This window comes from Aspergillus udagawae (genome assembly GCF_001078395.1).
Source record: "Aspergillus udagawae IFM 46973 DNA, scaffold_8, whole genome shotgun sequence".
In the NCBI taxonomy this organism is placed as follows: domain Eukaryota; kingdom Fungi; phylum Ascomycota; class Eurotiomycetes; order Eurotiales; family Aspergillaceae; genus Aspergillus; species Aspergillus udagawae.
In genome coordinates this window covers 1,351,826-1,379,205 of record NW_025091271.1, presented here as the reverse complement: position 1 = coordinate 1,379,205, position 27,380 = coordinate 1,351,826, and the positions used below count along the sequence as shown (strand labels likewise).

The 27,380-nt window shown below is 51.6% G+C and overlaps 10 protein-coding genes across 10 annotated transcripts; 5 read left to right on the top strand and 5 right to left on the bottom strand.

Annotated features, from left to right (window-relative positions):
* Positions 1–66: 66 nt before the first annotated feature.
* Aud_009958 (UbiD family decarboxylase) lies at positions 67–1,584 on the bottom strand (the record flags this gene model as incomplete). The annotated part of the gene is made up of 1 exon (XM_043294801.1): positions 67–1,584. The coding sequence occupies one exon, from the start codon at positions 1,582–1,584 to the stop codon at positions 67–69; it is 1,518 nt and encodes a 505-aa protein (XP_043150736.1).
* Positions 1,585–2,120: 536 nt separating this feature from the next.
* On the top strand, positions 2,121–2,852 carry Aud_009957 (UbiX family flavin prenyltransferase; the record flags this gene model as incomplete). Its single annotated transcript, XM_043294800.1, has 1 exon — positions 2,121–2,852. The coding sequence occupies one exon, from the start codon at positions 2,121–2,123 to the stop codon at positions 2,850–2,852; it is 732 nt and encodes a 243-aa protein (XP_043150735.1).
* A 334-nt stretch (positions 2,853–3,186) lies between these two features.
* Aud_009956 (Zn(II)2Cys6 transcription factor) lies at positions 3,187–5,239 on the bottom strand (the record flags this gene model as incomplete). Its single annotated transcript, XM_043294799.1, has 4 exons — positions 3,187–4,051; positions 4,096–4,327; positions 4,380–4,636; positions 4,683–5,239. The coding sequence occupies 4 exons, from the start codon at positions 5,237–5,239 to the stop codon at positions 3,187–3,189; spliced, it is 1,911 nt and encodes a 636-aa protein (XP_043150734.1).
* A 931-nt stretch (positions 5,240–6,170) lies between these two features.
* Positions 6,171–7,998, bottom strand: Aud_009955 (uncharacterized protein; the record flags this gene model as incomplete). Its single annotated transcript, XM_043294798.1, has 5 exons — positions 6,171–6,751; positions 6,803–7,109; positions 7,162–7,410; positions 7,469–7,726; positions 7,786–7,998. 5 exons carry the CDS (start codon positions 7,996–7,998, stop codon positions 6,171–6,173), a joined length of 1,608 nt encoding a protein of 535 aa, XP_043150733.1.
* Positions 7,999–10,594: 2,596 nt separating this feature from the next.
* On the top strand, positions 10,595–16,521 carry Aud_009954 (uncharacterized protein; the record flags this gene model as incomplete). The annotated part of the gene is made up of 4 exons (XM_043294797.1): positions 10,595–11,032; positions 11,091–11,430; positions 11,478–11,753; positions 11,810–16,521. 4 exons carry the CDS (start codon positions 10,595–10,597, stop codon positions 16,519–16,521), a joined length of 5,766 nt encoding a protein of 1,921 aa, XP_043150732.1.
* A 419-nt stretch (positions 16,522–16,940) lies between these two features.
* Aud_009953 (Hsp70 family protein) lies at positions 16,941–18,203 on the bottom strand (the record flags this gene model as incomplete). Its single annotated transcript, XM_043294796.1, has 6 exons — positions 16,941–17,128; positions 17,211–17,346; positions 17,406–17,604; positions 17,679–17,785; positions 17,830–17,935; positions 17,995–18,203. 6 exons carry the CDS (start codon positions 18,201–18,203, stop codon positions 16,941–16,943), a joined length of 945 nt encoding a protein of 314 aa, XP_043150731.1.
* Positions 18,204–18,495: 292 nt separating this feature from the next.
* Aud_009952 (Hsp70 family protein) lies at positions 18,496–19,279 on the bottom strand (the record flags this gene model as incomplete). Its single annotated transcript, XM_043294795.1, has 2 exons — positions 18,496–19,103; positions 19,174–19,279. 2 exons carry the CDS (start codon positions 19,277–19,279, stop codon positions 18,496–18,498), a joined length of 714 nt encoding a protein of 237 aa, XP_043150730.1.
* A 547-nt stretch (positions 19,280–19,826) lies between these two features.
* On the top strand, positions 19,827–21,421 carry Aud_009951 (uncharacterized protein; the record flags this gene model as incomplete). Its single annotated transcript, XM_043294794.1, has 4 exons — positions 19,827–19,874; positions 19,963–20,067; positions 20,115–20,895; positions 20,952–21,421. 4 exons carry the CDS (start codon positions 19,827–19,829, stop codon positions 21,419–21,421), a joined length of 1,404 nt encoding a protein of 467 aa, XP_043150729.1.
* A 1,523-nt stretch (positions 21,422–22,944) lies between these two features.
* On the top strand, positions 22,945–23,298 carry Aud_009950 (uncharacterized protein; the record flags this gene model as incomplete). The annotated part of the gene is made up of 1 exon (XM_043294793.1): positions 22,945–23,298. The coding sequence occupies one exon, from the start codon at positions 22,945–22,947 to the stop codon at positions 23,296–23,298; it is 354 nt and encodes a 117-aa protein (XP_043150728.1).
* Positions 23,299–24,207: 909 nt separating this feature from the next.
* Positions 24,208–27,368, top strand: Aud_009949 (uncharacterized protein; the record flags this gene model as incomplete). Its single annotated transcript, XM_043294792.1, has 7 exons — positions 24,208–24,431; positions 24,484–24,726; positions 24,771–25,351; positions 25,411–25,445; positions 25,494–25,527; positions 25,574–27,264; positions 27,321–27,368. The coding sequence occupies 7 exons, from the start codon at positions 24,208–24,210 to the stop codon at positions 27,366–27,368; spliced, it is 2,856 nt and encodes a 951-aa protein (XP_043150727.1).
* Positions 27,369–27,380: the final 12 nt, after the last annotated feature.

Here is a 27,380-nt window from a genome sequence, read left to right as displayed (position 1 = left end):
CAGTAATTACATGATCTATAAGTTGAATTCACATTCTGGTACATAATCTAATGGTACAGGAAACGCTCAGTTACGCTCACGAAAGCCCATAGCCACCCAATTTGCCCGGACCCTGGTCTTGACATCCTCAGGATAGGAGTGTTCAAAATCAGCCGCCTCCCAGTCCGCACCGGTGGTATACTCAGCAGGCATGAGAGCATCAGACACAACCTTTCCGCCGCGCGTCGGGGACCCCGTACCGTGAGACATGTAAGGAACCAGAGGGAACCCACGGACATCCTCGAAGAAAGTCTCGTCAGCGTTAGGGCGGCAACGGGTCGAGAACGCCCACATGACGTCCTTTCCATTGTAGACGTCGATATCATCGCCGACGAGAACAAGGCGGTGAATGGTGTAGCCCGCCTTGTGGTTGAAAACAACATCGCCGACTTTCTTCTGCAACTCCTTGGCAGTGAGCTTCATCTGGCGAAGCTTGGCAGTGTCGACCTTCATCGCCACCCAGGTGACTTGCGATTCGAAGGGGGAGAAGGCATCCGTGATAGGGAGGCCGGCGAGCTGGCAGACCTTGCGGATTTCGGCAGCGGCCAGGGCACCGATCATCGTGTGTGTCTCGTCGGTGAGGCGACCGCAGGCTGACATGGGGAGGATCGGGTCGGTGCGGTAGGTGATCTTGTTGACCGTGTAGACAGGGCATTTGTGGCTGTCGCCGGGGAAGACATAGCCGTGCATTTCGCCAAACGGTCCCTCGTCAGCGGTTTCGGTGATGGATAGGGTACCTTCTAAGACGATTTCCGCGTTGGCAGGAACGTATAGATCGTTGGTGTCACATTTAACGAGTTCAAGCGGACGACCGGTCATAGCACCGACGTAGCCAGCTTCGGTGACGGCGTCGGGAATGGGCATGGACGACGCCATAATTGCCGCCGGAGGGACGCCAAAGCAGAGCGCCCATGGCACGTCCTTTCCCTCTTTCTTCCACATCTGATGGATCTGCCAGATGTGCTGCGGTTCGATCACCAAGCCCGTAAGATGGTTCTTGTCTTTGACCATTGCACGAGCAATAGACCAATTCGTCCACGTCCCATCAGGAGACTGAACGACGTGCATCCCATACGTTTGAATATATTTGCCGCCGTCAGATTTGTGGATCATAGGAACAGGCAAGGCAGTAAGATCAATCTCATCGCCCGTCAGGCAATTCTCCTTCACGGGACCGATTTTAACAATCTTGGGCTCAATGGGAGGCAGGGAGCTAGCAGACAGCATTTTGTCGAGTATTTCTCTCATGCTAGCCGTGGGTGGGAGAGCGAGATGGCGAGCCAGACGACCATAGCGATCGCGGCTGGAGGCACGAAGGGAACCGGGTGCACCAAGAATACGGAAAAGTCCATTCTTCCCCATTCCCTTCAGGTTATTGAACAAGGGCGCCTTATCGTCGGTTTCGCACACAAGCCGGGTAATCGCAGCAGCTTCAAGGTAAGGGTCGACCTCCGTATTGATCTCGATCAAGTCATTGTCTGCCTTGAGGGCTTCGACGAAGGCACGGAACGAGTGGTCCACGTTAGTATAGTTAACAGTAGTCATTGTGATATTGAGATTCCTGAGGAATGTTCAGCAAGAAAAGACTAAAAGCGCGGTATCAAGACGTGACGTGAAGTAATGTATGAGATCAGTCCCCAACGAGACGTTATATAGTGGCGCCATGAACGGATGATCGGCAATAGGCGATGACATAGTCTATAGAAGCTGACCGGATACTCGGAAGGCGTCTTTCTGAAAAGCTTACCTATAGTGATTTCATCAAGGCATGTCCGAGTCGGGTTGCCGAGTGAAATCAGTGGCTCGCCTATGCCGATATCCGTTGACTCGGCACCTCGGAGGCTCGGAGGCTCGGATTTGCGCTCATTTTACACCTCCAAATCGACATTTTGAAATCTGAGCCACCGAGACCAGGACTTCGGCATGAGAATTGAATCATATGGATGAGCAAATTGCCACAGTACTGGCAGCGCGTCGCTTTTAAAGACAAGTCAAGCAGTCGAAAGCTCTATACCCACGTCCTCAATTCTCAATTCTCAATTCTCCAGTCTTCTCAGAGTCGTTCATTGACACCATTCACAATGTTTGCATCGCTGCTACCCTCCGGCGCCAATACTCCCAACTCTGGCCGCCACAGTCCCGATCATACCTCTGATTCTCACTCTGCAACACATACAAGCCTCACGCAGGAAACATCAATATCAAACAATGAGCACCTCAGGTCTCCAGCTACTGGTCGACGTAAAAGGATCGTTGTCGCAATGACCGGCGCCACCGGCGCAATTCTAGGCATCAAAACACTCATCGCCCTCCGCCGGCTCAACGTTGAAACACATCTGGTCATCAGCAAATGGGCCGAGGCCACGATCAAGTACGAGACGGATTATAGTCCTCGCAACGTCCGCGCATTAGCAGACTATGTGCACAACATCAACGATATGGCCGCACCGGTGTCGAGTGGCTCGTTCAAGACCGACGGGATGCTAGTCGTGCCTTGCTCGATGAAGACCCTCGCCGCGATCAACTCGGGTTTCTGTGACGATTTGATTTCCCGCACGGCAGATGTCATGCTCAAGGAACGGAGGCGCCTTGTCCTCGTCACGCGCGAAACTCCGCTTAGCGATATCCATCTTCGCAATATGCTTTCTGTCACGCAGAGTGGGGCCGTCATTTTCCCTCCCGTGCCGGCGTTTTACATCAAGGCTCCTAGCATCGACGAGATTGTTGACCAAAGCGTTGGGCGGATGCTTGATCTCTTTGATCTTGATACGGCTGATTTTGAGAGGTGGGAAGGTTGGAAGATGGAGCGATAAATCGACTTGTCCATGTAACTACGGAGATTGCCTAATCAAAATATTTCTGTCTCCGCCGTATTCTGTGGGCCTTATTTATCAAGAACATAACAGCGATAGTGGCTCCAAATATCGCAATCTTGCGGCTCATTCCGAGCCGGCCTGGCCTATATCAGGAAAATCGAATAGTGGTACTGGGTGAATTAGCGAGGACACTAAGACAGAACAGGGTCCGTACCATTCATTATAGAGTCAAGGTAGGAAAGAGGCGAGACATCCATATCACTGCTGAATAAATTTCCCGATAAACTGGACCCGATTAGTAAATCTGTAGTGGGCTGAGCATAGAGCAATCTCACCCAAAGTCAAAGTTTGCAGGAAAATCGCCAGGTGGTTGGACATCACCGAATCGCATGCCCGGGCCAGACATGACATCTGACAATCGTTGAGGGGGTTGGCCTCGTGGCGATCCTCGCTGCGTCTCGGGGTTTGCGTCTCCTTCACGCATTGGGGTATCACGCACAGCATTTCGCAACGCGACAAGTGCGTGGACATGCCTCGTTGACAACCATTGGCGATTGTCATGTTGGCCATTAGCATCCTTCCCGGCAGTACCAACTCGGGAGAATACCTCGATGACTCGTTGCTGCAAGTCGCGACATGCCGGGTCATGGCGAGTCTCCTCCCACAGACAAAGGAGTAATGCAGAACTGAGCACCGTGTGTACCATAGACCAGGTGCGTAATGGGACGATGCTTAGAGTTTCAAAGTCGAGGAAGGCCTTTGCAGCCTCAACCAGACTGTCTTTGGCCCTATTGCGCAGAACTCGAAGGCGTGGGCTGAGAGAGGTTCTGGGTGGCCTTTTGATGGCTGGCCGACATAGCACGGAAACGCTGAATGAGACATGGATGCGGAGGGCCAAGTGTTCCAGGTGTTGGTGCAAGCTAGTGCATTGCTCCCGGGAAAGGAGATGGGGTTGTACACGCTTGAAAACATTGTCCAATGCAGCTAATAACTTGAGGGAAAAGTCCAAGTAATTGCGCTCTCGCTCTTCTGCATTGTTAATTTGCAGACCTAGCCGGCATAGGTAGTGCATCATGTCAGTGTATGATAGGTTCGACTCGAGAGTAGTAGAGTCCAGCTGCCAGCCTCTCGTGGACACCATAGAGGGGCGGTCATAGCACAGACTCAAAAGGCTGTCTTGCCAAACCGTCATAGACCTTCGGGGGTCAGCTGCAAACTTCATCTGGGGATAGCTACTTACCACAATGCTTTAGCCTTTGGTCTCATTGGTTCTGGCCAGCGAGAAATGCTCTTCTCGGTATGTAGTCCCAAGGTCTGGGCTAATCTGGCAGTAGTGCCAAGCAGAGCCCACGCGCCATCAGATTGACCGTTGTTCTGTAACGTATTTCCCAGAATGAGTAGAGATTGGATAACTTCAAGCGATGGCCGCAAGAGGAAATTTGCCAGCCTTAGTGCTTGGAAAGATCGGCGGGCTTGTTCCAGCATCAGTTCATGATTTCTCGATAGAAGAGGGCTTATTCTTACCAAAGCTTTGGTATTTCTCCGACCTCTCGGGGTTCACAAGGTCCGAGTAGTGCGCTCCCGAAGCCAAGGTGGCCAGGAGGAGACTGATTTGACCGACAGATCGATCCGACGACCATCGTTCCGAGACCTTGTCGGAATCGCACAGTTCCCCAGACGCATAGGATGCAAGGAACTGGCATATGACCAATTCAAAGCCGTCGATATCGACAAGAATTGGGTTGAATGGGTGAGCGGAGGTGCGGTAGAAGTGAAAATACCTACTGTCCATCAGCACCGGCACCCCTGGTCAGTCGCTCAACATACTTCAAAATCTCCTCCCTTTGAGGAAGGATCTCCACGAGAGCCTTCCAGCGATCTACGGGTGTTTTAAGATCAAGAAACGGGTAATTGCTGAAGCTGTTTTGCAGTCCCAACACCGAGCTCGCCTTGTGGGTAATTGATCCATCGGTGTCGTGTGAGCCCAGCATGGAGATGACTGTATTCTCTCCAGAGAAGACGTAATTGAAAGGGTCCTCTTGAACGGTCGATTCTGATGCAGGTCTAGTATGCAGAGGAGATGCCGAATACCTGATTGGATGCTGATCATTTGATGGCAATGCAACGTTAGAGGCATCAGCGTTGCTATTCCGAGGACTTAACATGGCCCGCTTCCGCGGAGAAGGTTCCTCCAAATCATAGACACAGATATGGGGGTGGCCACGTTTCTGGCAGGTTCTGCATGGATGGCCATTGTCGCACTTGACTTTGCGCGAGCGACACGGATAGCACGCTTTTGATGTGCGTTGCTGCCTCTTGGCCCGTAAGATCCGGTCGATCTCTTGGCGCTCAAGATTGGAACCAGCAGCAGATCTATTGGACATCTCTGTGGTGAATCATTGAGGTCGCTGTAGGCCAAAATTTAACGTGAGCGATAGGAAGGCCATTAACTATCGGCGGGTGGTGTTGCGTCAGCAACCTGAGGCACCGTTGACTTTTCATTTCTGGATTCGGTCAGAAGCAATGCCGCTTTTAGCTCACTAAGCGAGATCTACAGCAAGCAAGTACAAGCCCTACTTGCTTCCTAATTAATCCTGTACGTCCTTATATTATTGTAATCTAAATTATTGAACCTGGATTTAACGTGAGCGAGGTATTTGATAGTTTTAATGATATACGCAGATCAAACGTGACCAACGATATATCGATGAACTGACCCAGTCGGTGAACGACATCAGGGCCAGGAACTTGTAACTTGGAAAAAAGGCAGAGACCCCAAGATTGTCTGTCCCAGTGAGGGTTTAGCTGAGTGACACTAGACCTACATCCTGCGTTGCAGCTGCCCATCGGTTGACTAATGTCCGTCGCTGGCGAAATTCGTAATCGTCGTCCTCGTCCTCAGGGACGCCAGCTTGGGCGCGAGGAACCCAGGTCTCTTAGTTCATGTTAATATGAATCCGAACAGAGCTATCGAAGCCCACCTTTACGAAGAACAGCCATCCTGTGACATCTTCTCTAATCTCGTCGAAGCTTAGGTCTGCAGTATGGTGTGGTTGTAGGTGGGAGGAATCCCACCGGGCCAGTGTGCGGCATGATGCTTTCCAGAGTTCCTCGAGTGGGATCGAGTTCTCAACTGTTACTTCAGCTATTTAATGGGGTGGACCTGGAAGGAGAATTCCAAACTGCTGTTTAGACAGAAATCTAGCTAGTTATTACATGTAATATACACCGCGTGGGTTACATCCCGGTCATTAGTCAGAAGCTTTCTGATCCTGAAAGTACGTGACACGTTAAATGACATGTTCCTTCATCAGCCTACTCGTTCTCCCTAACATCAATAACAGTCGTCTTGAACTTCCTGGCAGGAACCTTGCGGTTGAACAGGATGTCGGCTTCACGGTACGAGCGGTGCTTGAGTTCGGGCAGGAAGAAGTAGGCCATCACCCAGCAGACGCAGGCAGTACCTCCCCAGACGTAACCGCACTTGCCGGCCAAGTTCCATCCGGTGGAGTTGAGCATGCGGGAGGCGAGATAGATCATGGGGATCTCGGCGACATAGTAGGCGGCACGACCGACACCGGTGCTCAGGGCGCGGAGACGGACGGAAGACGTCTCGGAAATGATGGTGTAGGAGATGGGGCCGAGGGTACCGGCGAAGACGAAGGAGATGAGGATACCGAGACAAGCCTGGGCGTAGTTGGTCGACTGGTTCTGAGGGATCGAGGCGCAGATGCCGAGAATCATCAGCAGAGTGACGTTCACGGCGGTGCCCCAGAGATAGATGGTTCGACGGCCGAACCAGCCGGTCAGAGGCCATGAGCAGGCGTTGGCAACAAATTGGAGGCATGAATTGATGAGATTGAGCTGGAAAGCACGGTCGTGCGAGATACCGGCCTCTAAGCGGGGGGTCAGTCTCTGTCATCCATGCTGGCACCGGGGATACTCACGCTCGAAGAAGAAAGTGGCCTGGTTGGCAATCAGGTTACCGGCAAAGTTCTGCGACGCGTACATCAAGCAGGTGATAATGGTTCGTCTCAGATCGGTGCCCTTGAACAGGTCGAGGAGGGTAGGGGTGCCACCCATCTGTTCCTCAATCTTGACGGTTCTCTCAATCATGGCCAGGGACTGTTGGGCGTGCTCTGGGGACTTGGTACCGAGACGCTCGATGGAGCGAAGCGCCTCCTCCTTGCGTCCGCGACGAATCAACCACCAGGGAGATTCGGGGGCGAGGAAGATGAGGACCAAGAGGGGGGTCTAGACGAGTCAGCTCTGCCGCCGTACAAGACCTGAGAAAAAAAAGACTCACAGGGAAGAGCCACTGCAAGGCAAGAGGCACGCGCCAAGCCCACTCATCGTCTCGCTTATTGTAGCTATAGGTGGCGGCGGCGACAATGATCGAACCGATCGACCAACTCATTTGCAGAGTAGCCGTGCAGGCACCGCGAAGGGCGAGAGGGACGACCTCACTGGCGTAGGCGGGGGCGTTTGCAATGAAGAAACCCCACGGGACACCTTCCAACGCTTGTCCGACCGTCAGGAGGGCGAGAGAGTCGGCCTGGTGGTCGGTCAGCTCAGCTCAGACGAAGGCTTGGTCCTGTCAGCAGGCTACTCACGAAGAAAGAAATGAAAATGGTGGCGTTCATCAGGATCAGGGCGAGGATGGTAGTCCAGCGGTAGCCAAGACGATTGGTGACGGGACCGGCCAGAAATACACCAACAAAGGCACCGCATTGACCGGACTGGAAGAGGGCACTCTGCCACCGCGTCGGGATGGCATAACCACCTCCCTCCACTGGCACTCCGTATCTCTTTTGAAAAGCGCTTTGCGCCACAAAGTTACCATTCAGAAACATGTCAAACGACTCCATGACCTGTTTGTCCATTAGCACTGCGCCCGGTGCCAATCTCCGCGATTCGAGGAAATACTCACAATCGTGAAACACATGGTAAAGGCCCATAGGCAAGCCCAGGGGTGGCTCTTGACAGCCGTCCACAAGCCCATCTCGTGCTCGCGGTTCTCGCCATCAAAGGCATCGTTCAAGAGATCCTTGTTGGCCAGGATCTCGGCATGATGAACGTCGACCTGACCATCCTCCTTCGACTCCCCCTTTACCTCGGCTACCTCGGTGGTATCTGACGACATTGCTTGGATTGGTGGCTATGTTACCGTGCCAATGCGAAGAGAACAGCGACAAAGCCAGAGGGAAAAAAGAAAACGAGAAAGGGCAAGACAGGGATATGATATCTTTTAATACCTGCGCATCTGCATGGCGTGCGCGTGATGTGATACGTGGATTAATTAGCGGATGCAACCCGAGCCAGTAGGCAGCGGTCCAGGTCCGACGTTACAGCAGCTTATGCCGCCGGATTTTTTCCCACCTTCCCCACGCCGTAAACAGGGATAATGGTTGCAAGGGGAGACAGTTACCCGAAAGCGGCCAGGCGCCGAACCGACATAGCGGAGTTGTGCCATGGGTCTGAAGAAACTGCGTTGTCCTCCACGGGGGAATCTCCATGTTTGAGGGAATATCTGCGGGGCCCCAAGACAAGACTTCTGGTTAGTGCTTGTTAGGCTTGTCCGGTCTTGGGAGTGGCTTGTTGGCGCCGTTTTAGTGTCCTTTATAGCGTTTATCTAGCTGCAGCCACCCATGGCTTATTACCTAAGCTTTTGCCTTTCTGTCTTAGGTCTTCATCTAATCAGCAGTGAATCACTTTCTGATTGGTTCACAAACTGTCCTCATCTGGGAGGCCAGAGGCTGTTGCGACCGGGTACCGCTTGTCCACATGGGTCTAAATGAGCCCTACTCGATGGCCCTACTCGATGGTTTTACCATTGTGGTGATACAAGAATCCTAAAATGCTCCTCATTTCAATTGTTCTGAGTAGAATATCATGCACACATGATCTTTCAGAGAAGATGGGATGTGAAAAACCTCAGACACGCCAAGTGCGCGCTAAAGCGGGGGGAGACTCCTTTGGGACAATTGGCCGCTGCCAAGCCTTCTTCGGTCATGATTAGCTTTCAAACATGTTAATCTTGCATTGGTACGATACCGTTAGCCTGCAACTTCACGGCATTGGCGACCTGTTTGCCTCGGAAATAGTTTCAGTCCTGTTAGCGAACTTGCAAAAGGAGTGGCGCACGAGCTGGGTTACTAGGGGTGTCCTGCCTTGTATACAGGCCTTATCGACCTTCTTGGCTCTTTAGGTACGAACACTGAAATAATTACTAGTCGTACATGGCAACAACAGCCTGTTTAGCAGGCTTCGACGCCAGAATCCCTCAATGCACTTCCTCATTCCCTCGGCCTTGAGCCAGGTCAATAACGTCATGTCTGCCTCCAGGGGGCAAGGGCGAGCTCCGCTGATGGATAAGGGATCCTATCCGGTGCAGGAAGAGCTCCGGGGAAGATGATGCCTTGATTGTCTCTTTTGCGATCATTTAGTTAACTAGCCAGTTATGGGAACAGTCATTCAGTACTGTGAATGAACCAGACCATATCCGACACACTCTTTCAATTTTCAACCCATCGGGCAGCCCGACGTGGTGGAGACATGCCTGCTGACCCAACCGAACTTCCCGAACCCGAATGCTATTCAGATCTCCGTTCAGACTTGATCATTCAAACTACCATCTACCCCGTCGGCCATTTTCCCCGCTGCTCATATATAAATTATACTGCCGAGATAGAGACAGAACGACAGCCTGTGAGAATCCCCAATTTTACCAAAGACGTCTAGGCTGGGATATTGGTACAATGCTACAGACAGTGGCAAGTATTTTTCAGCCAATCGAGGAAGATGACACCCCTTGCTGCCAACTGTTTGGAGCTTCGAAGCCTAAAGTTATTGTATATGAATCACAATGACATACATCAAACAATTTGGAATTATGTATTGCATTGTTTGTATAGTTTCTTCCGCATGCGGATATCTCCCGTACCTTTGATAAACCTTATTCTGAACTCCAAACCTCCATTGAGGCATCTCTACATCTAAGGAATGGTCCTATTCGTGCAGCTCACTTACGAGCTTTCTATCCAATAGATCTCAAGCATCGTGAAATGGGCGGCGTAGATGCTGTTGCATTAATCAAGTGCGATCGAGATCCCAAGGTATAGCTGGATGTAAAAGAACAACTTTGGCACTAGGAATGAATAGAAGGGTAGTTGGGACGAATAGGAAGTTTGTAGATTATATGAAGCCTGCTACTCCTTCGTCTGGAGTTTGAACTACAATCCAAATACCATAGCCATCGGCCAAGGATAATCCGCAGCTTGAGGGATACATCCATAGTTGGCCGGAGACTCCCGAAGAGATGTATACTAGTGGACCAGAAGTCCATGGAACTCACATATGCAATCTCCAATGTCGTCGAATCTGGAATACGAGATTTAAACCAAGAATGACGACGCTCCGACCCGAAAGTCGTGTTCCGTGGTCAGTCATTCTTGCCTAGCCACCATGAACTCGTCTTGCTGGACCATACCAGCCATCGTGTAGTAGAACTCTTCCATTAGGATACGTCATGGAATTTCCATGTCTACTTATGTGGGACTTGATCACATCATACTGACTCACGCATAACGTTTGACAGGTCGGTGGTTAGAGGTATAAATCAATTCTCTAGGCTATCTCATCGACCAGTAAAACAGATGTACTTTCCCATGTAAGACTTAATCATCAAATGATCCTATTATCACTGGCATCACTGGTCTAGTGGTACAACACAATTTAATATGGGTACCTCGTTCCAAGCTCACATCCACCACCCCTTCGAGCTCCCCTCGTCGGATATACTTCTCAACGCTCGAAGCGTTCCAGGCCTCACTGCGAACGGGACGCATTCCATTCACTTCCAGAATACCCCGAGCAACTCCAGTGCTGGGGCCAGGTCCGCCCTCGCCCATCTTGTGCAGTCACTAGGACGCAGGGGCAGTGCGGAGTTGGCTGCGTCCAAGATCATTGGTGCGGACTATGAGGCCATTCTGGAATGGATCCGCTCGGAGCGGATGCGAAAGCTGCCTCCAGAGGGAAGTAGTTATGATAGAGTCCTTGTCTGGGCGCGGTTGTTTGTAGAAAGGCTCCATTCGTTTGATTCGGCTATTCAGCATTTCGAGGGAGATAGTCATATGGCGGCGGAGTTGGCGTACATTCACTGTGCGAGTCTTCTCGAGGTATGTCCATGTCCTGTGGAGAAGAGGGGAGGGGGCAAGTGTTAATGACCTTCTGTAGTTGGGAGATGAAAACGCGAGTGCTCTCTTGGACGTTTTTGGTTTCTTCTATCGCTGTTCGACGAGTTTGGAGAATTTGCTTCACCGGACGGAGTTATTCATGGTTTCACAAGACATCAAAGACCAGCTGATTCTTGCTTTGGCGGACCTGGTTACCTTGGTCGTCGGGGTCGCAACCCACTGTCATCACTCTCTTGGCAGTGTATCCTCGGGCTCGGTCTCCATCGACATCTATAGTGCTTTCAGTGCGTCCATTGAGAGCTTCCGCGCTCGATGTGGGCATGTATCCGAGATGATGTGGAGGCATCAGCTGCAGGGAGCGGGCCTCCATGAAGACAAAGGTTGCTTTTTGTCGCCCTCGTCGAATTAGAAGCTAATACATGGCCAGTGACGAAAGTGAAGGCAATCAAGAAGTGGCTCGAGCCGGAAGATCCCGTTTTGAACAACACCACCGAATTCACGGCCCACTTTGCCCAGGAACGGGAGGAGTCGACGTGCCTGTGGATGGCGCCATATCTAACCCGTTTTCTCAAGAGTGATCAGAAGACCATGTTCATTTCCGGCAAACCGGGATCTGGCAAGACCATCCTGGCGTCGGTGATCAATGACTACCTTCAATATCCTATCGGGGGCGTCATGTACAAGTCCATATTTGTCCCGATCAGTGAGTCAACACTGCCTTTTCAATGAGTTACGTTTTTTCGCACGCTAACATTACAGATGCACGCATCTTTGCCAACACGACGCCGCGCGCAACGGCAAAGAATATCCTCTCTCAGCTGTTTTCGGCACGTATTGGCAACGTGCAGCTGTATGAGATTCTCTCGGATGCGCATGACCGCTGCCAAAAGACAATTCTTGAAGAGCAGCACGATAATGAGCTCTGGCGCGCACTCGGACTCGCCCTGCAAGCCAGTGTGCGGGGTGGAAAAGAACTCGTCCTTGTCGTCGATGGAGCAGACGAAGCCAGCTGCGCACAAGCCGCTCTGGTCAAGCAGATCAAAGACGCGACTCTAAAGGCGTCCACTCTAAAATTGATTATTCTTGGCACACAGAAGCAAGAGACGTCCACTGCACAGACAGCGGTGCAAATCACCCCTGAGCTGACTTTCGACGACGTGGCCGCGGTCGTCCATAGGATCTTTCAACTTTGCCCTGCATTTGGTGAGCTGTCCGAAGAACAGCGGGAGAGCACAGTAGCCCAGATTGCGGAAGCAGCCAATGGCTCCTTCTTGTGGGCCAAGCTGGCCACGAAAAAGATCAGAGACGAGCTCCCGCCTCACGGTCAAGGGCTGGTGAAAGCCGTTGATGCGCTGGTCAAGGCAAAGCTCTCTATTACGGACCTTGTCGTGCATCAACTCGACTCTAAAGTGTCAGACGAGGCAAAAAGAATGTTGGTTTGGCTCGCCACTGCTGTCCGTCCTCTGACGCTACGGGAGTTGTCTGCCCTTTTGTCTGTTCGAGTGGATAAGAGCAGCATCGCGAAGACAGGGGAGGATCCGCTCACGCTTTTGCGGCCCCTCGTGTCTCTGGTCTTCTGCCAAAATAACATGGTCTCCTTGCGACATGGACAAATCCGCACAGCCATCATAGACACCGTCAACAAAAGCAAACTGTTCCCAACCGTCGGGAATAGGCATGTGGATCTCGTCCGCAGGTTGCTGCTTTACGTCAAGCTCAATGTGACAGATCAGCAGGAACTGTCTGAGGCACCACTAAGCTCTCACAGAACTTCCAAGATGCTGGAGCGGTTCCCACTTCTTGATTTCGCCCTTCGGTACTGGGGAACTCACGCGAGAACCGCACTGGGGAGCGAGACGGATCAGCAGATCCGCACAGTAGCAAAGGAATTGGGTCCATTCCTCCCCCCCAACCCAGTTGTGCCGCTAATGGAGATGACAATGTGGCAAGCAAAATCCACTCCGGTGCTGAAGTCGCTGCACAGTGTCCAGGTCCGCCTCTACCAGCAGATACTCACCGTCAATCATCCCGCAACTCAGCAGGCGATCATCTGTCAAGCGCTCTTCTATCGCGAGATACGAGATATAGTGCCATCCGAAGCTAGCGATATCTTCTACCATGCAGCGCGTATATGCCACAAGGCGCTCTCCGCCCAACACGTCATCACCAGGAAGATGGCCCAGGACTTCCTCGACAGCACTGCCGATCAGGTCACCAAGGCGCGGACGCAGATAATGATACGACGAACTGAGATGTTTCAGCTCCTTGTCGAATGCTACAAGGTCCAGTATGGACAGCATAGTAGCATCGTCATTTCGACATTGAATCAACTGGTAGAACATTTCAAATATATCGGCGAAGAACCCAAAGCGCAGCAAATTGCAGATTTGCTGCAAACAAGCCTCACAGAGAGCACTACCTCTCAGTCAACAGTTTCCCATCATTCTGACGAATCATTGCTCGTTCATCTCCATGGTCGAAGGCCTAGCGTTCAGGAAGGCACAACCTTTGCTCTAGACGACATCGAAGCTGATGAGCCTATCCCGCAAGCAGTGGACACTCAGAGCTCCCTGTACCGTGAGATTGAGAGCCACGTGCAGTCCATCAAAGAGGAGACAGCGAGCTGGTCCGAGTCCAAAACAACAGAGTCGAGTTTTCGAGAAATCATCTCCAGCACATCGGCCACGCGCTCCTCTTTAATCGGAGCAGCTCAGAGCCTCGCAGAGATTTACTGGTCTCGGCATCGATGGAAGGATGCAACCAAAGCTCTAAAGGCAGTTCTGCGCCGTGTTTGGCCGTCCTTTTTCAGTCCATCGGTCCAGGACGTGGTGCTTCCATCTGAGAACGTAGATCAGTGCGTCGACCTGGCAGAGCGGCTGAGGGTCTGCTATCGCTTCAAAGGCAGTGCAGCAAAAAGGGAGAACGTCTCCCTTCGTCTCTATCACGCCGTGCGGCGAGGCCGTCCTGTTAGAGATGAACTGCGCGAGCGAGTCACGCGGGACCTTCTGCATTTGTATGAGCGTAAAGGTCAGACTGACAAGCTGATCCTCATCCATCAGGATGTCCTAGACGACTTGACCAAGAAATTTGGAGATGATCATCCAGCGGTCCTCAACGAGCTTCGGATTTTAGCGGACCGTGCACGGCCGCGCTCAGCTGCCGTCGGCTACCATCGCCGAATCGTCCAGATTCTGAACAAACACGCCGACACCTGTCACCCGGACGCTTTCGAGTCTCTTCTCATTGTAGCCACGGAGCTTTTGGACCAGGGGCAGTACTCGGAGGCACGAGAGACCTGGAGAACCTTGTTCAATACCCTCCAGCACCCAAACATTAACCCGAAGCTTCGAGACCAGGGATTCGTCAAGTCGGTCTATGAGCAGTACACTCAGTGTCTACGTATGACTCATGCAGAGCTCCCTGTGATACATGACGTGACAGCTCAGTATCGCGAGACCTGCGAGACCAGGTTCGGGGCCTCCGCCTCAATTACCCTCCAGGCCATGACCAGACTGCTGGAAGTCTGTCGGGAGTCCAAGCGATACGAAGCCGAAGTCGTCCACTTGTGCGAACAACTTCTCAGGGCTCCATCTGTCGAGACCGAGATCGACCAGGAGGAACTCCAAGCCATCCTGGATGCTCATTACGAAGAGCAATACGCCGCAGTCTCATCGGCCAGTGCCGAGTCTGTTTCCACCGAGCAGATACAGCGAGTGATCACCATCCGCAGGGAACGGTTGACCACTATACGGGCTACCTACGGATGGGCTCACGAGACCACCCTGTCCGAGATGAAAGAGCTGGTTGCCCTGTATATCAAACGACGGGAGACGCAAACCGCCGTGTCGATGCTTCAAGAAGCAACCTTACGAATTGTTTCAAAGGAAAACTCAGCATCTAGACTCGCTGCTGCTGCCCAGACCATTGCGTCATGCTACATCGCAACGGGTCAGCTCCGACGCGCAAAGGAACTCTGTGAGGAGCTCTACCGTAAGATTGTAGTCAAGGAATCCGGCTCCACAAATTTCGTCCTGCCTTCCGGTGGCCGTCAGAGCTTGGTTTTCCTCGCGCATTTTGAGCACAGTCTTCAGGAACAGAAAGAACCCTCGCTCACAGTAAGCGAGATCTATTGGTCCTTGTGTGTTGAGTACGTTTATTTTGAGCGATACCGATCAGAGGCCCGCTCCAAGTCCAGTACTCTGGAGAGCATTGTGGGCACTGCCGCTCGTCTGTACGGACTCCTTCGCGCAAGAAACCAGGAGTCGACGGCTGCCCGTCTCATAGACGATCTTACCAACTCCTTCGTCACGTCCCAGAAGGAGAAAGTCCAGGTGAGCTCCGGTCAGGCCAAGGCCTTTATCGGCACTCTTCTCGAGTACTTTAGCATGTACAGCAGTAAGAACTTCCTGCGGTCTGTAGCGATCGCAAGCTACCGCCGTGTGACGCAGCTCCTCACCACAAGAGACTACCATGCTGCCTGTGATCTAGCGGTGACCGCATTCAAGTACATCCAGGCGCACAACGGACTCTCGTCCTCGCTAAGCGTGGTCAAGCTCCTCTTCAATCTTGGTCTAGCCATCTCCGGGCAAGGTCTGAACCCGCGTCCAGACTCAGCAACAAGAAAGCAGATGCTCAGCGCAGCAGGCACCATCATGAGCGCCACGCTCGGCTACTGCAAGCAAGCCAACCTCAACCTCACGCGCCTGGACCTGGTGACGCTGAACAAGCTGATCAAGCTCCTGGACGCAGAAAGTGATTATGGCAACCTAGCCTGGCTCCTCACAGGGCTCTGGAACAACCGCGACCAGCACCCGCCCTCGCAGCAGGAGGCAGCATACACACTGGCCCTGGGACGCATGCTCGTCATCACCCGCTATCTGATGGGCGAGTACATGGCCGCCATCCGACTGGCCGAAGACATCGCCTACAACTGTGCCCGCGTGCATGGCCCCCAGCACCCGAGCACCGACGAGATGAACATTCTCCTGGCACAGATGTACACCAGCGTGGCACAGGGATACCAGGGCCACAAGGAGCGCCGCGAACTCGCATACCGGTACTACAAGAAAGCCGCGGCGCTGCATGAGAACGCACTCCGAGCCTTCATCGATCCCACCACCCTGGCTTCCCTAGCCATAGATGAAGGAGCGAGCTCGTCCGGCTCTGAGTCCGGACCGCCTAGTCCCGGCGAGAGACCCGAGGAGTCGGGCAAGTATGTCCGGCAGCACCTGCATCTACTCAAGCTAGCGGTTGAGCGGCTGGGCAATTGGCCCAAGGATTATAAGGAGTACGAGAGGCTCAATTCCGCTCTGTTCCAGACGTTTGGAGACTATCTCAAGGGCGTTGAGGGTGTGGACAAGTGGAATTTGAAGAACTTTGGATCTGGTCGTGCGGAGGCCAGTGACGATTTGATTTCGCCCAAATCACATCCTGCGTTCGGTCTGGGTGAACAGTTTGCGATTGCTGTTTGATATCTTGATTGTACCTTAAAAGTGATTGAACCAGTTTCGTATTCGCTTGTTTCTGCCTTTTTCCGCTGTTTGACTCCATGCTGTACCTAAAAGTCCATCGAATCCATACTATCTTCACATGTTTGTCTTCTTTGTGCGCCTCAGGTCTCTTGTTGTAGGTAGAATATATCAAGGCGGCAGGCAGAAAAAGAACAATTTCGCTCAACAAGCTCTCAAACAAGTCAAGTTTTCTCTCTGCTGAGCGTGGAAAACGAGGCAGCCTGCAGTATCCCATTGAATAATTCCTTGTGCACCAGTTCTGTCATTTTCCAGTTGTTTAAGGGTACTCAACCATCTGATGCGGTGTTGGAAAACCCACCGTGTCACTGTAGGATGCACAATGTTAAAAGCTTGCAATATATTGACCGTCGACCTTGCCATTAATAGAACCCAGGGCGATGAAAATTGATGCTTGTTTTGCCCACCACCTTGCCCTGTGAGACGGCTTCAAATTTCAAAACCCCCTCTTGAGCACCGAAGACGACGTTCACATCATATTGAAGCTTATAGAGTGGCGTACCCAGCAGGCTCTTCCGTTCAAATGTGGAGAGATCGAGCTCAGTAAAGTCTACGGATATATTTCCAACGCTGCGAACCCCTGCCAGCCTAGTGTCAGTTACAGCACGCAACGGGGCATCAGGAAGACCCACCAGGATGTTCGACTCTCTCTGGAGCATGGTCAAGATCGCTCGAGTAGAGCGTGAGATTTGCCTTCAGCGCTTCCCCCTCCAAATGGGACCGAAAGAGGGAAGCTGTGCAGACATGGTTTTCGGCGTATCTCTCCCCCTTTGAAGAATCGTCAATCGCCAGTTTATATACCTGAACATTAACCGGCAATAACACACCTTGGTAATCATCCATTTCATAACCCCTGAAGCCATTTTCTTTCCAGTAAATCTGTCATAGTATGCGTTTGTGTCTTGATCTTGGCCTACACGAAATGGAACACTCCATGACCACCCATAGTTTCGGCGACATCTTTTGGTGCTGGACCGGAGACCTTCAAGGCCACGAAGGGCTGCACCCTGGACGATGGCAGCTTGCCTGATGTATTTCCCGTCAGATTCAGCACAAGGTCCCAATTGTTCAAGAAATGGTTGGTCATATTTCGCACTCACGGATTGTCTGGAACTGTTATCGTGATGTTGTTGGTTGACCAAAATGATCTCTTGAAGGCACTCCGAAGGTACTCGGAATCACCGAAACCGCCCGCAAGAATAATCCTCTGTATTGGTTAGGACGGATGCGGGGGAATAGGGTGGCCCATACATTGATAACGTTCTTGCCAGCCTCGGCCGTTACGGCTTTTATCTGCTGGCGCACCAGCTTGAGGATTTGCTGGACGACTGGACGGAAGATCTTCTGAAGATCCGCGCTACGGGACTTTTTTAACACCTAAGTTATTCTCTCAGGATCAGTGAGACCTTGGCTTACCTGCTCAAGAGCACTAGACGCTCATCATCATTGAAGTGCTCCGGATTCGCATCTGTTAGCTTCATGTTCAGCGGCAATTCAAACACGTTTTCCTCATCGGAATAGCCAAAGTCCCTCTTGATGCTTTCGAACGCTTTCATGAATCTACTCCCCGGGCCTTTCAACTTCATTGGAAGGTCATCAAATGCATCTCCGAATCTCTCAGACATGAGCTGATAAAGGTTGCGGTCTACAGCAGTGGAACCGCACTTTCCACCTGGATATTCCCCGTCAGTTGTGTCTCACTCAAAGTCCCAAGTGCCTACCAATCCCTGTACACAACTCCCCAAAGGTCAGCTCTGGTTTAACCGTCTCCACCAGATAGGTCGTGATATCCTGCGATGTGAGTTTTCTGCGCAGAATCAAGCCAGTTGGACCTTACCACTGTGCCACCCCCACAGTCACAGACGAGGACACCATCGCCAGGCTGTGCTTCGAGATTAGCCAGCACCATTTTCACAATCAGCTCTCAATACGCACCCTGACCGAACCACCCATTGAGTGAGTCGTGTACTTTCTTAAGGCCGCAATGGCCGCTGCCTCGGGTTCGCTGATCATGAAGATATTATCACAGGACCGGCTCCCGAACCCGGCAATCTGGGCAGCCCTGCGTGTTGCGGATTGTGCCTGATCGGACCATATGGCTGGTACGGTGAACCAGAATTCCAACGGCGTAATGCTGAGCGTCTCTTCGGTGTTTTGCTTCGCAATCGTTCTCAGAATATGCTGATACACCTCGGACAGGTAATCCGCAACCACCTCCACAGCAGTCTTGCCTTCCGGAAGCTTCAGGATTCCCGAGCTAGATGCATCTTCTAAAGTAGAGTCGTCGTATTTAGTCAGCGGGATGTCTTGATCGAGGAGAAGTTTAGTCCAAGAGTACGCGGTCATCCCTGGCTGGACCTGGTAACCCCAGCGTCGGGTTTGAACACTCGGGTTATCTGCGGTGTAAGCAATTCGTGATGGAGCTTTGACAACCGTGTCCACGTCTCTCGCGGGACCAGGCCAGCTGCTTATGATGACAATGTCGTTCAGGTCGTTGCCATTTTTAGTACTGACGTAGCTGGCTCCTACACATGGGTAAATCAGCTTGTATCATGGATGATATTCTTGATCAAAACATGGGGGTAAAATAAGTACCAGTGAACGTAGTGCCATAGTCGACGCCGACTATAATCCTGTGGGATGGAATGAGTGCCAGTGAGTCTAGCTCCTTTAAGAGTCCTTCTACTGGTTTATTCGTCATGGCTTGGTGAGTGTTTCCTGATGTTTGTCTACAAGGCTATATCCTGTCACTTGTATGGTTTCAGGTGGCAGAAACGAGCAGATACTGGCCTTTTTCAACACTTTGCGGCGCAGGTCCCAGACATGGATTATTCTCGCCGGGGTGTTTGAAAAGGCCCACAGCCCCGTTCATGGCAGAGAGCAGCTTCTGATCCACCATGTTTTCTATCCTATCAAGTGGAAAGATACTTGTTGGTCGTATTGAGGAGCATACAAGTATTTAACTAGCTGCGTGCTCAAAGAGGGCCAGCTGACCCGATGACCTCCCAGGATAGGACCAAGGACATGCACATTGATTGTGAGCTATCTTGGCGAGGTAGCAAACATTATAAGCGTTTCTCCGTATTTACCCTGGCCATTCCTCTTGTTGTTGGTCTCATTTGGCTTGCAAACCATCCGACGCCGGACACGCGTTTCGCCGCCCACTCTTTATTTTACTTACACACCAGCCATTTGCTACGACTATTACGAGCACCGTCAGTTGGTTCGCACGATAACATTTCTGAAGTATGAAGCAGCGTTCTTCTGTTCAAGAAGGTCTCAAAGGCCCTGAAAGTGTAAGAGCACCTGGATTCCAAAATACGATATGCTTCCTCCCACAGTCTGCTCATCTCACCACGCTAAAAGCTAATCAAATGGAAACAGGCGCAGAAAGTCACTCATAGGGAGGCCCCGAGCGAGCGGTCAAAGGAACCACATGTCACTCGCTCAGGTAGTCGAGACTCTGTCCTGGGCTCTTTCATAAACAAGGTAATCTCGGCCCAGTCGCATCTAGCTCCTGTGACTGATTGGTACAGATACGTCCATCTCGTGGCCAACAAGTATCTCCTGTCTCTGTCAACCATCGTCGACCGACACCGAGCGCTCGAAGCAACCAGCAGAGCGTGTGCGCTGAACCCAAAGACGGCCGACGGATCGAGAACGCACGCCCCTCCCGAACTGAGTCAGAATATATTTGGATGTTGAAAGAGAAGGATGCGTGCATCCAAAAGCTACAGGCGGAATATGTCAAGTCTGTCCAAGAATATGACGCGCGTATTGCCGATTATACACGCCGGATCGAGGAACAAGAACGGCACATTACGGGACTGGAGCAAGAACGCACCAACCTTGAAAAGCACCTCAACCTGATGAGGGATGAACGCCGGAGACTGGAATCTGTAGCTCTTGTCGCCCAGGAAGGCGCCCTCAAAGCAATGGCAAAGGGAGGCCATGTTCCGAAAGAAGACCGCGTGGTCAGGGACGAGCTGACGAGGCTGCAGGATGCCGTGCGGCAGTGGGCTCGGAAATACGCCGTGGAAACCATGGCAGACATCGACAGTGTGCCTAGCCAGCAGAAGGACCAGGTTATCAAGCATTTGAAAGGCTACTGTATCCAAACAGAGTGGAGTCGTTTCGTCCGCGACGCACAGATTCCTATGAACAAGATCCCATTCGTCCTTGTCGAGTCATTGCTTGCCAAACATATATTTGGCCAAATGTTCATGGATCCCTTCTTCCTGTTCCCGGAGTCGAGCGATGACTCTACACTTCCCGGCAGAGCCAACATGCGCCTATTGTATGATGCCATGAAACAAGGTATGTTCCATATTCCGCCCTTCTATGTCCCTACCGTTGAGCTAACAGCAACGTAGCGGACCAGGCTAAGGCTCATATATGGCGGTCGCAAATCATAAGCGTATTGTCTGATAGCATGCAGAGTAGACTACAGGAGTTTACCGGGGTGTGGATGAACGCCTTCCTCCGTAGCCCTGCTCAGCTGCTTCTTCGCACGATCTCAGACGACACAAGCCTGAGGACGCGCAATGCAGAACTACAAAAGCTGTATCACAGAGCAGGCAAGCTGGCGTTATCCCTCTGGGCTCAGAGAGCGACCATCAAATGCTATGGCCTGTCCCAGTTGCAGACTTTTAGTTCGTCGTCCCCGACGATGAGCGCGCATCGGCTGCATCAGCTTGACGAAGACGATGAATGCCTTGATGGGCGGAAAATCCTGGCCTGTATGCAGCCGGCGGTTTTGGCGTTTGGAAATGAGAGTGGGGAGAATTATGACACTAGTAAGGTATGGGCCAGCGCCGTTGTTCTGGTAGCGGGGGATGAATAGGTGTGATACTTCAGTCATGCCATGTACATATAACTACCTATTACATTTCAAGGAAATGTAGCTGGTCTACTCCTTTCAAGGCCATTTCGAACCTAGCGCATAAGTATCCATGACTTGGAATCTTGGATATGAAACACCTCTGTTCCGTTGTTGGGCCGCGACAGAGTGCGCTAAATGGCGCCAACGACCTCTACCCCAACCGGACTCATCCTAATGACTCCAACACGACAGGGAACCTGCAGTAGCCTCCTGCAGCCTAGCTACGCCGCAATTCGAGGATACGGCCGTCCACCGACCTGTTTCCCCCTTTTTTCACCCTCAATCTCCATGAACAGGGAATGTGATGAGGACCAAGGCGTCACTTCTTCTGAGGGCAACGCCTCGTTCCGCCATGGCAGAACAGCATGTGGCCCTCACAACGAGGAGGGTCATGTTATTTAGACAAAGTGCCTTGCTCCGTGTGTATTTCAGGACATCGGTGCACATCCTGCGGTGGTGCCACGTCTGTTGTCAGTCCCGTGGGACCCGAGGAACGTGCGGAAAATATTCGTGCGGAATTTACCGACGTCGGCAGAGCTCACAAGGATGACAAGGAGATTGCATACATCTGGTCGAGATTCTTCGCCCTCCGTCTCAGCGAAGGATGGCTCATCTCATCCCCATGAAGTCATCCCGGGTGGCATTGACCAAACTGATGGAAAGGAAGGCTAGTGCAGTCAAATATGTTGTCAAGGTTAAGATTGTCTAGACTTTTTACTTCATGTATCTAATCGCTTATCATTATACACTTGGAGCTCATCAATGGACCACACGTAGAAGTAGAGACTATCAGATTTTGTCTTATCCGATATTCAGGTTCTGGAGTCTCGTAAGATGTGAGATCCCACGTTGGTGCACTGTACCTCACAATGACTAATTTCGGTCCCTTTGAAAAGCAATTCAACAGTGCTGGGAGGTGACAGTACTTCATGACAAGCTGGATGCCAAGGAAGAGAACGGTGTCCTTGACTTGGTACCTCGATTCAACTAAATGAAAGCTCCCCAATCCAAATGAGCTCTTCGGCATGGCTGTAAGGGTTGAAACATCTCTTCAAATCGACAAACCGAGAACACTGGAACGTGGCATTGAACCCCGTTGGCATTTCTTTGTCAGGGCAATGAGGCTCGGAAAACCGTGGTCCTATTTTCCATCACTTGAGACAAGCCTTTGTCCCTCCGCTGTTGACGGCTTCAAAGGGAAGCTGAAAGACTGTGGCCAACAATGCCATGATAATGGAGGGTCTAGGACATAGAATAGATCCATTGTTGTATGTCTAAGATAACCGTCCTATGCCTAGAAAGATGTCTCGATCCCCAATATAAATATCACTCCGAGTCTATCATTAACACCATCATCTTCTCCCTCAACTCTCTTACACTCCTCAGTCTCTGCAATTTCACCCCCAGCACTACCTACAACAGTCTGAACAACCCAACTTCCACCCACTAAAACTACAAGCACTGGGCCGGATACCTCACTCACAATGCCAAGGCAACCCAAGTTCAAACTCCGCGAGGCCCGCACCTACAGAAGCTTCCTTTTGATTCGCCCCGATGACCCCGACCTCCCGGCTCTGAAGATGCTCAAAGAAGTGTTGAAGATCCTGCAGGCCGGCCAGGGTAACTTCTCCCCCCGTCGGGAGTCCTTTCCCGACACGCAGGTAGGCGATCTGATCTTCGAGATCATCACCGAGGATAATTCTTTCCAGGGACTGACCGATGCTGCCATGCAGTGCATCACACAGCAGATTGAGAACTGGGATTATGACAAGGACATGATCAGATGGGAGCAGTACGTCGAGGGGATGGTTCTGATTGACTATCGGTACCTGCACTAGGTGAGCGTCCAGAGTTGGGCAGGGTGGTGGGATCTTTCTCAGCATGCTTTTGAATGGACTATGGCATATTGCTGGAACTGTACTTTACTCGATTGATCTGCTTCTGGGAGAGCTATCACTGCTTTTTGCGTACACAATCAAGTCCAAGGTCAAAACGTCTGTGTTGTTGCATCTTTACGGTAGGGCATGAATATATTGAGTACAGACAATGTACAACAAGCTATGCTTTCTGAACAAAGTTACATCATGGAAATTCCATAATGTGGTGCCATTTGCTGAAAGATCAACATTGCATTGGCTCCAATCTTCAGGGCTCCTCGAGCCACGATGCTGAAAATCAATGGGCCTGGTATGAAGGGATTTCCAGTGAGGCGCGGTAAATTGAGATTGATGATTGGATAGGCAAGTGATGCTTCCTACGGCGAACACCCTACGTAATCTGACCACCATCATCTGGCTCACCTACTCACCTTGACGAAGACACACCTCATCAACTGCAAGTGAAACGATTAGTCTAACAGCGTCTATTGCAGGATATCTATGAATTCATTCCTCATACCTCGAAATCACGATGTGTAGCCAATATCCCTACTTGGAAGCCCGCTAGTGTGCCAAAGTCCGTGGCTTGCAGGCTCCCCGCGACTTTCGAGAATTTGATGTTGATTGGTGTTATTTTTAGAATAGCCATTGGATCTTAGTGGTTAGCAGAGAGATTGGCGGCAGTAATAAGGCTGAGCCAAGCAGCTGCGGGGAACCGTGTAACGCGATAGGGGCTGAATGGAAGGGGTTGGCCACCCTACATGTCCGATAGCTGGGTCGTCGCCCAACTCGCTACCAGCGGCATTCTCCTAGGTTGATGTTTACTCTGAAACTCGGAAGAGCAAGTCCATCCCAGATAACCATTAAACCATGGAACAGGCGGTGTCGACCAAGCACAACGGAGAGCCGAATCCTCTTGACAGTACAGGCCTCTGTTTGCTGGCCCTCGACGGCGGCGGCGTGCGAGGGCTCTCATCGCTCTACATCTTGAAAAGCATCATGGATCGACTGAACCACGAACGAAAGAAGAACAGCCTTCCTTCCGTGAAACCATGCGAAGTGTTCGACCTTATCGGAGGCACCAGCACCGGCGGGTAGGTAGACCTGTTCCTCGAGGAAATGTGACTTACTCAACCGTCACGACAGGCTGATTGCGATCATGCTTGGTCGGCTCGAAATGGACGTCGATGAATGCATTGCCGCGTACACCGATCTCGCGGCCCACGTCTTCGGCGAGAAATTGAGCCGTTTTCCAGTCAACATCAGAGGTGGAGTCAAGCCGCGATTCGATTCTGCAAGATTAGAAAGCGCGATCAAAAAGGTGGTAACCCAGAAGAGTGTGTCAGAGACAGACTTGCTCAATGATGGGAAGGAGCGCGGATGTCGGACGTAAGTGCTCGACCTATGTGATGCCCAGGTTCTGATAAGAACAGCTTTGTATGTACGATCAACCGCGATACAAAGGACATGGTCCGTCTCCGAAGTTATATCTTGACTGATTGGCCGGATATTCCTGCGACAATTTGCCAGGCTGCCCTTGCGACGTCCGCCGCCACCACCTTCTTCGATCCCGTTAGTATCGATGACCGTACGTTCGCGGATGGGGGTTTTGGCGCAAATAATCCCGTGGACGAAGTGGAAGGAGAAGCATCTAATATCTGGGGCTCGGACGAGAAAGATCTGAAAGAACTGGTCAAGTGTTTTATATCAATCGGGACAGGGAATCCTGGCAAGAAAGCATTCGAAGACGGCATGATCAAGTTTCTTAGCGCGACGGTCGTGCAGATCGCAACGGAGACAGAGGCTACGGAGAAAAGGTTTATAGAAAGATGGGCTAAACACTTCGACGAAAACCGGTATTTCCGTTTTAATGTCGACCAAGGGTTGCAGGATATTGGACTGGATGAGTTCAAGAAGAAGGGCGCCATCAAAGCGGCTACGGAAGGGTACCTCACTCACGTAGCACAAAGGCACCGTGTGCGAGACTGTATCCAGAACTTGAGGCTCAAACAGAGTGTGTATATTGAAAATTTCGCATAGTTGTTCAAGGCATAATTTGACTGATATAAACAGACAAGACCGAAACATCCTTTGGCGCCGTGGTAGATGTAAGTCCAGTGGTACTCTGTTAGCCATTCTCTTACTAATTTGCGCAGGAATACACCATACGCACGATCCGCCAGCAGTCAGGTATGATGTTCAAAAGCTCCTACTGCTCCTACTAACTCTCATGCAGCCGCGCGTCACAGAACCTGGATTGTGCCATTTGAAAGGAATCCTCGCTTTACAGGCCGCGAGCCTCAGCTTGCTGAGATTGAAGGAAAGCTTTTTACTAGGGATCATACCGCAAAAATTGCAATTACGGGTCTAGGTGGCGTAGGAAAGACGCAGCTGGTGCTTGAACTGCTCTACCGAATGAAGGATAAGCACAAGCATTGCTTGATTATCTGGATACCCGCAACCAACGGGGAAAGCCTTCATCAAGCATACCGTGACGTCGCGCGGCAGCTTAGAATACCCGGCTGGGAAGAGGAAAAGGCAGACGTCAAGAGACTTGTGCAGGGACACCTGAGCAAGGATGACGCAGGCCAGTGGCTGGTCGTGTTTGACAACGCCGATGACATTGATGTGTGGATCGCCAAAGTTGGATCTAAGCACGAGTCGGAAGAGGGATCCCGGGGTTTACTCGACTACCTGCCGAGCAGCGGTCAAGGATCCATCATCTTCACAACGCGTGACAGGAAGACAGCGGCCAAGCTCGCACGCCAGAATGTCGTGGAAATTCCGGAGATGGAGGAAGAGGCCGCTACGCAGCTACTGCAGAAGTGTCTCATCAATCCGGGCGTTGCCAACAACCGGCTTGACGCAGCTGTCCTTCTTTCAGAGCTCACTTATCTACCACTAGCTATCGCCCAGGCAGCCGCGTACATCAACGAGAACGGAATAACACTTGGATGTTATCTATCACTCCTAGCGGAGCAAGAAGAGGAGGTTATCGCTCTTCTCAGCGAAGAATTTGAGGATGATGGGAGATATCGCAACGTGAAAAACCCAGTGGCCACGACGTGGCTAATCTCATTTGAGCAGATTCAGCAGCGCAATCCTCTTGCAGCCCAGTATCTGTCATTCATGTCCTGTGTAGATCCGAAAGAGATTCCGCAATCTCTTCTTCCGCCAGGGTCGTCGCGGAAGGAGGAGACGGACGCCATTGGAACACTAAATGCCTATTCTTTTGTCAGCAGACGTCCCGCGGACCCGGTTCTCGATCTCCATCGACTGGTGCATTTGGCTACGCGGAACTGGCTTCGAAGAGAACGGAAGCTTGCTCAGTGGACGGAGAGAGTAATTGTGCGGCTAGAGGAAGTGTTTCCGGACTATGATCACAAGAACAGAAGTGTCTGGAGGAGATACCTACCACACGCGCGTTATGCACTGCAAGCCGATCTTACCGACAAACATTGGACGTGCAGAATGGATCTTATCTGGAGATATGGCCTGTGTCTCGATCAAGACGGACAATGGGATGATGCTGAGGTTGCATTTACACAGGTCCTAGAAATGAGAAAGAGGGTGCTTGGGCCGGACCACCCTTCCACGCTGGCCAGCATGGCCGCCCTGGCATCAACCTACTGGGGTCAAGGACGATGGAATGAAGCTGAGAAGCTGGAGGTACAAGTAATAGAGACTTCTAAGACAGTGCTAGGAGCTGAGCATCCTGACACTCTAATCAGCATGATGAACCTGGCCTCAACCTACTCAAATCAAGGACGGTGGAATGAAGCTGAGAAGCTGAAGGTGCAAGTAATAGAGACTTCTAAGACAGTGCTAGGAGCTAAGCATCCTGACACTCTAATCAGCATGGCGAACCTGGCATCAACCTACTGGGATCAAGGACGATGGAATGAAGCTGAGAAGCTGGGGGGGCAAGTAATGGAGATAAGGAAGGCAGTGCTAGGCACTGAGCATCCTGACACCCTGACCAGCATGGCAAACCTGGCATCAACCTACTGGGGTCAAGGACGTTGGACTGAAGCTGAGAAGCT